Source organism: Schistocerca nitens, chromosome 8, assembly GCF_023898315.1.
Source record: "Schistocerca nitens isolate TAMUIC-IGC-003100 chromosome 8, iqSchNite1.1, whole genome shotgun sequence".
Taxonomy (NCBI): Eukaryota; Metazoa; Arthropoda; class Insecta; order Orthoptera; family Acrididae; genus Schistocerca; species Schistocerca nitens.
The window spans coordinates 276,129,031-276,141,490 of record NC_064621.1 but is presented as its reverse complement, the minus strand read 5'-3'; the positions used below and the strand labels follow the sequence as shown (position 1 = coordinate 276,141,490).

Genomic DNA, 12,460 nt, shown 5'->3' with positions numbered 1-12,460 from the left:
GTACTGCAGTTTGTCGTTTTATGGTACGCTGTACCGCTAACACCAGGCTTGATTGCTTGATAACACCACGTCTCCTCACCCGTGATAATTTTTTCCAGTACAGAATTCACCGCATTTGTCAGTTCTGTCAAGTTGCGGCAGGCGTCAACGCTTTGTCGTATTTGTTCTGGGATCAAGGCGTGCGGGACAAACTCTGCACACACTTTTCTTCAGAACATGGAGAATATCTTGAACACTTCATTTAGAGATGTATCTCTATTGCGATTTGTGACACAACAACGCTGACACAATTCGGTAGCACGTCCTCTGCCAAACATTGCCTGCTCACAATTTGCTGGTCGAATGCACTTCTGTCGTTAACAACTATGCGGCGCGGGGTTAGCCGAGCGGTGTAGGCGCTGCAGCCATGGACTGTGCGGCTGGTCACGGCGGAGCTTCGAGTCCTCCCCCGGGCATGGGTGTGTGTGTTTGACCTTAGGATAAGGTTGAGTAGTGTGTAAGCTTAGGGACTAATGACTATAGCAGTTAAGTCCCATAAGATTTACACACATTTCGTTTACAATTGTTAGTTCAAACTGTGAAGTTTGCCGGCCGGAGTGGCCGGGCGGTTCTAGGCGCTACAGTCTGGATCCGCGCGACCGCTACGGTCGCAGGTTCGAATCCTGCCTCGGGCATGCATGTGTTAGTTAGGTTTAAGTAGTTCTAAGTTCTAGGGGACTGATGACCACAGCAGTTACGTCCCATAGTGCTCAGAGCCATTTGAACCATTTGAACCAAATCCATATATGTTATAAAAAATGGATGTGTGTGTGTTGGATGGGGGGGGGGGAACGGGGGGAGGGCCAAATCCATACATTTAATAAAAAAAATGGATGTGTGAGTCAGTGAGTGAGTTCTACGTCTCCTTCTAAACCACTGGAACGATTTCAACTAGATTTGGTACACATATACCTTACTGGTAGTCAACAATCGTTGTGGGGGGGGGGGGGCAAGAAAAACCTACCTATCGAAAGGGGTGGGGGGTGAAACGCGTAGTCCGCGACGCTTGAATTACCAGACTTTATCCATCCAGTATTTGAGAGAACTTAGCGGCGTGCAACAAACTTCACACATAATTTCAAACCTTGACGAAATTTTTTGTCTCTGGTAATCCCTACAATACGATGAAAGAAAAAAAGTGTTTATCGCTTACTCCTTTTCAACTAATCATGCAGTAAAAGCTCCGCATTACCTTTTTACTGCCAGTTATATTCGCGACGTATTTTCAAGACGGAATGAACGTATATCACCGAATGTAAGTGCAAAATTATATCATTGCGCGCCATAGATCAGGAAATATGACCTCATAAACAATGAGATGCGTGACAACTGCCGCATCATGCATGACGTTTAAATTTATTGCTTATTTGCTACTAACTCTATTCACAATAAATTTCGCAAAAGGTATCCATATATGCCGTATCATTGTACGACACATACCTCAGGAGATATGAAGTCATAAACATTAAGCACAAGGGCAGACGCTGCCTGGTACGGGCGTGGGTGCACAGCTGTAACAAATACCTGGGCAACGCCAGGATGCTCTGCTATTAAATAAATAAAACAAAAAATAGTTCAAGCTGGCAACGTAGTTACTGCGCTGACGTCATTTATGAGCAAAGAAGTTTTTGTACGCATGGTGTACGCAAAGGGCTCCATAAAGGTATTTTTTTTTCTTTCTGTTCCTAAGTTCATGTCACATTACTTGTGTAACGTTTCCTGTTTTAGGAAGGTTCCTTTGTTCTTGCTTAGCACACAAAATAGATGAGACAAATTTTCATAAATTCATACGTCATCTTGTCAGAAGATATTTACAAAAGGAGAACGTAAAAACAATTTTTGGAGTCGATGGTAGTATGATGCAAAATCCAGTATCCGTTATTAAGCCCCACAGAATTTAATTTTTGAACATACGGTTTCTTGAGCCTACATATTTCTCACAGTTGCAGATTCACTTATGGCAGGCAGTAACTGCGACTATTTAAACGTGAAATTAATCGGATGGAATAGATACGGGAACATAAATAAAGCTATTCACTCACGAACGAACAGCAGATTTATCTCCAGAATATATCAATGAAACGTGGAAATTTCCTCTTGAAATTTACTACACTTCACAGATTACTGAAAGTGTGTGCTAAGTGGTACTTGGTAAGAACGTCTTGAGTTTTACTATAATGGGTCGAGAGAATGTAAGCATCATGCTCACACCCGTTCTTATACGATTATTCTGTGTCCAGAAGGGGTGGAACTCGTTCAAGTCAAAAAGCATTCGTTGCGCTGCCTCAAAAATTTTTTGGCAATTTGTGGTAAGTTCTATGTGCTGAGGTCATCGGTTCCTAGGCTTACACACTACTTACTCTAACTTTAACTTACGCTAAGGACAACGCCCGAGGGAGGACTCGAACCTCAGACGAGGGCTAGCTGCGCGAACTGTGGAAAGACGCCTTAGACCACGCGGCTACCCTGCGCGGCACTGCCTCAAACATTTACTTGGATTCTTGTGAAGGGAGATGCAGACCTCCCTTTATCAGAATCAAAACAAATGTATAAGTTAGCGTAAAAAAAGGTTCTCTTAAAAATCATCAAATAAAGCATTAGAAAACCTATACTTTGAACGTGCTCTGATGTTAGTGTCTCAACCAGCTCAGATCATATTTCCATTAGCGCTTTATCACAATTGGTTTATTGATATAATTTCGCAAGACTATTTCTCTTAAAAATCATCATCAAATAAAGCATAAGAAAACATATACTTTGAATGTGCTCTAATGTTTGTTATATCACGTTGATGTTAGTGTCGCAACCAGCTCAGATCATATTTCCATTAGCGCCTTATCATAATTGGATTATTGATATAATTTCGCAAGAGTAAGTCATCACTTGCTCTAGAGGTTTGTACTTGAGATAACTCAGCTCTTGAGCAGTGGATCACACGTTGGTAATGTGATCCAGGGTGCCTATACCAGTACCCGTCGTGTATTTTCAACAGTTTCACCTGCAAGTGGAGCTGCATGAGTCCCTACTTAGGATGATTTTGCTATGTGACACAGGAAGAGCCTAAGGAGACACGGCACCTGATAAACATAATCTGCACAGAATCACTCTTTTCCAAGATTGTAACCGACCCCAACAAGGTACTGTTCTTCCGAAGGACTTACCCTGTCTCCATACGTATCAAAGAGGAAGCGAGCGTACTCCCGGAAATAGTCCGCCAGAACTGGGTTAGGCCAGCCTCCGATGTCCTGCAGGTACTGTGGCAGGTCGTAGTGATACATGGTCACCTGCAGACACACAGAACACACAACTGAAAAATATAGCGGCGAGGTAGCAACTCCGTGCATGTTACTGCTAAAATCTTGCAGGTGACAGAGCACCAGTGATATATGTACATACACTGTTCAGAAATACGGGAAGAAGGGGAAAGCCTGGAGACACGGGACGATTGCAACGCAACTACAACATCTCAGACATAACTTCTGGAACTAGATATTGGATTTTGAGGTGTACAAAGGAGCGGATAATGACTCGCGCCACAATTTAGTAATGATGAGGAGCAGAACTGGTTTAAGGCAAGTGCCTTACTGAAGTTTAAGCGAAGTGAGATACTGAAGTAGTGCGCAACGAGAAGGAGCGTATGAAGTTCTTTTTGACTATAGGTACTGCGGTAGTGAATACCACAACAGGCAGTTCAATAGAAGAGGAATGGACATCTCTAGAAAGGGCGATCACAGAAGTTGAACATACAAATATATCAAATATATGTGCAAGAAAGGAAGCTGCATATAAGCCTTTGCTCCCAGAAATCAATTGATCGACAAAAGATGCAAATATAACTGCGAAGAAACCTTTGGTGCCAGAAATCAATCGATCGACAGAAGAAGGAAATACAAAAATGTTCAGGAAAAGACAAGAATAAAGCAATAAAAGTCACCTAGGAATGAAATAGATATGAAGTGCAGGGAATCAAATGCGAGAAGGGGTAATGAGAAAAAATCGAAAAAGAAAGAACCTTTCTTGAAATTGATAGGAAAAGCGTCAACATTGCGAGTGCGATACGTAATCCATTCTTAACCCTTTCAGACTCCCCGGCTACAACTGTATACATTAAACTTTTTACTTTGTCTTCGCTGCAACAAAAGTATTATTTGCCAATGAAAACCCTAGTTACACATTTATGAATGGTCAGTCTTTTTATCATGTGCCAGTGCTGCCAACTGTTGGACATCACTATGAAAATATCAGCAAGTCAGTACAGCAGTGCGCGGTAGCTTGTGACTATCACTATACACGGATGTGGTTCGTTTGCTACATTCTACTGTATAATAGAATACTGTTATTGTTATTTTTCGTGATTATTGAATGACCATGTTACTACTTTTTACAACAGAAAATTTTTTGTAATTAATTATTTTAGTCCATAAAATGAACCCAAGTGTACAAAGCATGTTTTGAAAACGGGTACATATTTTTGTATAAATCTTGCTTTCAAAATCATTAAAAAATCACCTAAGAGCATTACCACATAAAGAAAAAGTCTCCTTCCTGTAGAAGAAAATCAGGTCTGAAAGGGTTAAATACGGAAAAGAGATTGTATAGGAGGAAAGAAGGTCTCTACGAGGGACGGAACCGTCTAATGATATGACTGAACGACAAATGAAGGTCGATGTAAAAGACGAAATGGATGCAGTATTAGAGCTTAACAGAGCTGTGAAACACTTACGATCACTAAGGCGGAAGGCGTAGACAACATTCCTTCGGAATTTCCAAAATTACTGAGAGAAGAGGCAACCAAACGACTGTTAAAGTTGGTTTGCTGAATCTGTAAGTCTGGAAACATGCCGTCAGACTTATAAAGAAAATAACACACACTCACCTATGATAATAAAAAGAAGAGAGGAGTGTCCGACCTATCGCACAGTCAGCTTAACAGCTCAGGGTTCCAAGCTGCTGACAAAAGTAATATACAGAAGAATGAAAAACGTATTTGAGGATTTGTTAGATGGCAATAAGTCTGGCTTCAGGAAAAGTAAAGGCACTAGGGAGGCGTTCTGTCTTTGCACTTAATAATGGAAGCAAGACTTTAGGAAAATCAAGACATGTTCATATGATTCGTGTTCATATGATTCGTCAACTCAGAAAAATCGTTCGACAATGCTAAATGATGTAAATGAACGGAATACGCAAGAAAATAGTTAGAGGTTATAGGAAAAGACGGATAACATACAGAACACGCAAGAAAAAAAGAGGGAACAGTAAGAATGGAAGATGAAGAACGAAATTCTCGGATTTGAGAGGGTGAAGAGGGAGATGTAGTCTCTCGCCCCTACTGTTCAATCTATACATCGAAGAAAATAGAAATAAAGGGATCAGGAGTGGGATTAAAATAAAAGAAAGGATATCAATGATAAGAGTCGCTGATGCCATTGCTATCCTCAGTTAAAGTGAAGAAGAATTACAGGACAGTTGATTGCAAGGAATAGTCTAATGAGGGCGCACTATGGATTGAGAGTAAATCGAAGAAAGACACAAGCAATAAGGTAGTAGCAGAAGGAGATCAGTGGCAATCTTAACATCAAATTTGGAGACCACGAAGACAAAGTGAAGCTATCTTTCGAAGCACAATAACACAAAAAAATATGTTGTATGGGCGATGTTGGGCAGCTTTCATAAAGGATAGGAAATGCATCATGCAATACATGGCTGTATTAATTTTTTTTAGTTACGAATATAGGTACTGGTACATTCTGACCGTCCACGGACCATCTGTATCAAAGAAGAACAACTATAAATAAAGTTTATGCACTAACTGCACATAGTGCGTCATAAAACGTTTTTCATCGAGTAAACGTACGTAATTTACAGAGTGTCAGTTATTGTAGAAGGGATATAAATTCACCGGAGATAAGATTAGTCACCCTTAAAGAAATCATTATAGCCATGATTTAATGCCTTGTAATTCCGTCACTGGACTTGATAACTGCCTGGATTCGGTTAGTAAGTGAGTCCACTAAGTTGTGAGGCTCTGATCGCAAAATTCCACCAAATTGCGAGGATGCCGATGTCGGTGTTTTACCCGCTTTTTCAACATTTCCCACAGAGTTTCTATGGGATTCAAGTTAGGTGATTTTTCAGGTCTAGACGTAATAGTGTGGGAGAGCGTTCAGGAAACCAGTCACATATTCTTCCAGCCGGTGAACTGTACTGTCGTCGCGTTGAAAGAATAGGGATATCGGTAGCATACTCATCATGCAGATGTTGCCCGAAAGGCAACACCTGATCATTCAGAATGTTTAAATACACATGCTGGTTCACGTTAGTGGCCACCTCAGTGAGCGGGCTCAATTCATGGTAAGAAAATCACCACCGAAACATCACAGAACCGACCTCGCCTTGAACCTGGCCTTGCACACATTCAAGATGAAATGCTTGATTCGGCACTCGATGACGGGCGTCATTTGATACAGGCAAAGCGGCACTCGTCAGTCGAGATTCCGTTCCGCCAGTCGACTGCTGTCCACGTTCGATGCTTTCCAGCCCACTGAAAACTCGCAGCTTGATGCGAGTCTGTGAGCAAAGGCCTCTTGCGAGGTGACCGCTGCTCCTGTCGCAATGTTCTCTCGCTACAGGTTGGGACTCTCTTCATTCACTGCATGCAGTATTTACTGTCGGGTTTGGAAGTGATATTGATTCACAAGCCTTAAAACGCGGCTCCGGTCCGTATCAGTCACGATGTTTTTCCGACCACAACAACTGCAAAAATGTATACATATTTACAAATACGGACACATGTAACACAGTACAATAAGACGTTTAAACGATACGCTGTGTACTTTCTCTTCATCGGTGTACATTGTACTCACAAAAATCTTCAACTGAACACAGTTGACTGAATGACACCGATGTGCGTTTTCCTTGTTTTCCCGTTCGTTTGTTGTCTGCTGCAGCCAATTACGTCGCCGCACGTGCCTGCACCGCCCGCCAGTGCATGTTCACATGAATGGTACACTGTGATACGTGTTTGTACAGGTCTTGAGAAGACGAAGTGCATTACTGAATAACAATGTAGGGCGCTATTTAAAAAAGGCGTATTCCTTTCATGGCATCGTGATGAACAATGCTACCAGAAAGACAATCCTAATGCTCAATGTCCTGGTAGACAAACAACATTTGCATGATCTTTTTTTATTTTGCCTCTGGACAAAATGTTACTTGAGGTGTTCAAGACAAACGAGACACTTTAATACAACTGAATCGGTAATGACACAGAAAGTAAATTTTTGAGGAGACACAAAAAACTACACTACGGGTTTACGGGTTTAAGCATGTTGCTGTGCAGTTGCCATGTAGCAATTGGCCCCAGACGTAATACACAACGTACGCTACCCGTTGACTGTGGTAAGTTCAAATGGCTCTGAGCACTATGGGACTCAACATCTTAGGTCATAAGTCCCCTAGAACTTAGAACTACTTAAACCTAACTAACCTAAGGACATCACACACACCCATGCCCGAGGCAGGATTCGAACCTGCGACCGTAGCAGCCTCGCGGTTCCGGACTGCAGCACCAGAACCGCACGGCCACCGCGGCCGGCGACTGTGGTAAGACAATTTAAATGTACTGGAGATGACCACTCCTCAAACCCAATGATGTTGATGTGCCAACTAGCTTCCTGTTTGCAGCGATGCAAGTTTATATTATTCACATTCATTATAGCAATTAAAACAGGGTGTTATGAGCACACATATTTACTCTTAACGTACCCAGTACACAACCACAAACAAAATACAGTACAGTGGAAAATAGTGGCTTTGCTTCATCTTTATCCTGACGATCCTTCTTTGGCCATTGGCAGATACTGTTATAAAATGGTTTCTGCTCGTCAGGTATGTAATGTAGACTTTACTTTGCGTCGTCTAGTTTCTTCTTTTTTATTGGAACAGGTCCACTAAACGTTTATTCGTATGGAGACGGCCGCTTGTCTAACTCTATACCCTTCTGTTGATGGGACATCACTCCCTGTTATACTAAATAACGCGTACAGACGTAAAGATCAGTCATGTCCGGTGACGTAATTTGAAAAAAAGTGGACATGACCCCCTTTTCCAAATCATTGACTCAATTAATAACACAGTCTCTAAACGCAAAAACCATAAAGTGATGATTCTTCGCTCAAATGATAGTTGTTACACTGGTATTCAACTGATAAGAAAATTCATCTTCAGAGCGAATCACCTAAAATTTACACTGCAGAAATTGCGGAAATGGAAAGTGCTATTGACGTGCTGTTGTCTCAGAATGGATCGGTCGTCAGGGATTCGTATTGTTAGTCAATAAACAAATTGTAATAGCACCTAGGAAAAATTTTTGGTACAAACATTTTTTTAAACGGAACAATGTATATTGACATTAACAAACTAAAAGTTGAGTAAATTTGAATGTCAGTGGTGTTTATTGCAGGATTCTAGAGCGAGTCGTTTAAGAAATATCGTATTTTAAGAAGCTTCCACGTCGTCACTTGTTTGTGCCACTGAACCTGCGTAGTTACTAGACACGATGGTGTAACGTTTACTTGCAGTGTGCCTGAATGTTTCTTGAGTACACTGCGTCTTGCTAGTCAGTTAGTGTGTGGCAGTGCAATCAGTAGGTCATGAGTGGGCCGTGAGATGTACCAACGCAGAAAAACCCGACATGCTAGTGGCGTATGGAGAGTACAGGAAGAATGCAGTTCATTCTTGTACGGCATATGCGGTAAGATATCCCAACAGACGTGAACCATCTCGGCAATTATTTATAACCTCTTCAACCAGTTACGTCAAAGTGTTAGCGTGAAATCTAGACAACGTAAGAGAAGAAAACATGTGATGGCAGAAGAGGGGGAAATTAATGTTATTGCTGCTGTTGCAGTTGATACGGACGTTAGTTCCCGCGCAGTCGCACGAGGAAGTGGCTTGAGTCAGGCGAGTGTGCTACAGGTTCTTCATCGACGTATGGTCCATCCCTGTCACGTCTCAGTCCATCAGGAGTTGCATGGAAACGTTTATGAAAATCGTGTTAACTTCTGCACGTGGGCATTAAGATAGGATACTCCAGATGTATCGTGTAGCAATCATGGTCAGGTAAACATGCACTGTTGGTCTGTTGACAATCCACGTTCGCTTCGTCCAGTGGAACATCAGTGTCCATGGAGTGCAAACGTGTGGTGTGCGATAGAGAACCATCATCTCATAAGCCTGTTTTTCATAGACGTAATCCTGAACGCGCACAAGCATCGCAGCAGCCTAACAGATCATTTCTACGTACATGCTAGAAGTCGTTCCTCTGCAGACTGGGAGGAAGCATGTCTTCATAAATTGTTTCCAATTGTTGGATTGGACGCAGAGGACCTGTACCTTGGCCGGCTCGTTCCCCGGATTTGACGCCTTAGAAATTTTCCGTGGGGAAAGCTGAAAGACACTGTCAACACGGACACACCCTATGATACGCGACGACATATGACAGCAGCTTTTTCGGACATCTCCGCTAGAATGCTGGCGCGTGTGCAGTAGTCATTCACGTACCAGATTGAAAGCGTATACATCCGCTGCTCATGGTCATTTCGAACACAGCCTGTGGTGGTCAGTTGTTTCGTTGTCGGTCAGAATACACAGAACTAGTGCATGCACTTGTTTTGTCCTTTAGTTTGTTCTACCAGTTGTACAAGTGTCGATGTAGGAACTTCTCAAAATACCATATGTCGTATACGACTCGCACTAGAATCCTGCAAGAATCACCACGACATTCTATTTTACCCGACTTTTAGTATGTTAATATCAACAGGCATTTTCCAAGCGTTATTACAATCTGTGTATTGGTTAACAGTACTAGCCCCTGACTATCAATCCATTGTGTGAAAGCCGCGCGTCAATAACATTTTTCATTTCGTCGGTATTTGCGGAGCAATTTTTAGTTAACTCACCCTGTATACATCCATAAAGACAGCCTTCGTGATGTAGAGTCCGAACTTGCCTTGCATCCCACTGAATTTTGTGTTGTTCGCAAGAGTACAGGAGATCAGCGAAAGATGTCAAACGGGCTGTTTGTCGGCGACATGTATAGGAAGACTTTTCCGTAAAGTGTTTGGCGTATCCTGAGGAATGTTGTTCTGCGCTTGAAAATTATTCCAAATACTAAATTTCTTTGGGGATATAATAAAAACAGTTACAGCGAAAAGGGGGTGGGGGGTGGGGGGGGGGAATGTGTTTCTAAGACAGTCAGCGCGTTTTCCATTACTGAACTCTCTTAGAAACTTTTTTTCTAAATAAGTTGATAATAGTTTTCAGTAATAACACCTGCTGGTTGCTGAACGATAACAGATTTCAGTAATAACACGTGCTGACCACTACACTGGCAGCAAAACGAATAAATAAAAGAGTAAACTCGCCTGAACCGTCTTTGTTAAACAAAATTGAATGTGAAACTGAAAGTTTATAGTCAGTAGCAATACCATTTTTCACTTACAATGGACTTCTAATGTGGAAATCATCGATAAACGGACGGTTAATCAGTGAGCTGCGGTGAGATGCGTGATGGGAAACATTCATGCAGCAGTGGATGTCAAACGACTGATGATTGCCCCAGAAATACATTAAACTGGACTAGCAATACCCTATCATTTATTGTCAGTAGGGATCTCCTTCACCACACTATCAGATCGCTTGTTATTTGGCTGCTAAGGGGCGCAGCTCCATGACGGGCCGCATCTCCAACAGCCCTTCCCCTTGAAGTAGAACATGAGAACAGGTGTTGTGATGGCCGTTTTGTAGTGTTCGTTTGTAAATGGAGCGGAGTACAGTACTTTTGTCGAAACACTCTTAGTTAAAGAGTCAGAAAACTGAGTGTACTCGTCGCGTAGCTAGCGGTCTCTGTATATGCGCCGAACAGAGGGTTCAACACAAGTGCACCTCACTTCAATTTGACATGGAGCAATTTAATGTACTCGAAATGACTGATAGTAGCGTTACTTGATCTGTCCCCACTTGTTTCATTTTCATCAGGTCGTGAAAAAAGTCCAAAGACGACAACGCCATAGGAGAAAATAGCACCTAGCCAGCATGTCAAGCTTCTGTAAGGCAACAGTGCCACTGAATTTAAATTGAAGCTAATAATGAATTTTGGCGGTCATCACTTTTCGCACTCCTGTGTCAAACTCTCCATCTCAGAGCAGCAATTGCACCCAACGCCCTCATTATTTATTGTATAGATTCCAATTTCTGCCTTCCCGTACAGTTTTTAACCTCTGCAGTTCCCTCACGTACTCCACAAGTTAGTCCTTGATTCCTTAACACATTTCCTATCATTCTGGCCTCTCTTTCCACCAGTACTTTCCACATGATCCTCTCCTCACCGATACCGCGGAGAAGTTCGTAATTTCTTATAAGTCTCCCTAAATTTCAACGTTCTTCAGCAGCATGACATCTCAAAAGCTTCGATTCTGTTCTGTTCCAGTTTTTTCACGGTCTGCACTGATGAGCCAAACATTATGACCATTTGCTTAATAGATTGTTTGTCTATCTTTGGAACGAAATACATCATTGATTGTACGTATCAGAGATTAAACAGTTCGTTGGTAGTATCGTGGAGGTATCTGGCATTAGATGTCCACCGACAGGTCATGTAATTTGCATGATTAATACACCGCTGATTTGCGTACGTTGTGATGGCGCCAGATAGCGACCCAAATGGAATTCATAGAATTTATATCAGGTGAATTTGGTCGCCAAGACATCAGCGTCAGCTCACTATAACGCTCCACAAATCACTGTAGCACGATTCTGGCTCCGAGACAGAGATACTTATACCGCTGAAAGATCACATCGCCGTCGGGGAAGGCATCGTGCATGAAGGGATGCAGGTGGTTCACAGCTGTCAGCTCTGTCTTAAATTACTCCCACTGAAAGGTGGACATATATAAGTGGACTGAACCATTTTTTGCGGATAGTTTCAGAAGAAGTGGAAATTTCATGTTACGAGAGCGAAGCAGTCAAGTGTGACATCTCTGGAATAGTCGACTTACCGCAGTGGCAGTAGTATCTCTGAACTTATGTATCTTTGGCTGAGTTGTAGAGCGGTCAAGTGGTGGACATGGAGTAAGCCGGCAGAACTTTTATGGTAGTGCATATTGGAGGAGGATTTTGCTGAAGAAAATTGTTAGGAATTATTAATCTGCTGAAAGGACTTACAGACGCAGCATTTATGGAACAGAGGGAATGGATATGTTTTTAAGACAATTTTTGCTGGTGCATACTGTTAATGTTAGCGATTCTTGCAACAGAATATCCACCTCTTCACCTCAGTTTAGCTCATTTCAGTTTAATTCGTTGGAATTTGCATAATCGTAAAAGCATTCCCTTGTAAGACTTTTGCAAGGGAAGTACAGTT

At 42.1% G+C, this 12,460-nt stretch overlaps 1 protein-coding gene across 2 annotated transcripts in view; it reads right to left on the bottom strand.

Moving 5' to 3' along the window:
- Positions 1-12,460, bottom strand: part of LOC126199275 (myrosinase 1-like) — a 338,624-nt gene that overhangs the window by 187,203 nt on the left and 138,961 nt on the right. For both annotated transcript variants that reach the window (XM_049936084.1, XM_049936085.1), the window contains exon 4: positions 3,201-3,323. In XM_049936084.1, the coding sequence (XP_049792041.1) occupies positions 3,201-3,323 (123 nt within the window). The remainder of the gene's footprint in view (positions 1-3,200; positions 3,324-12,460) is intronic.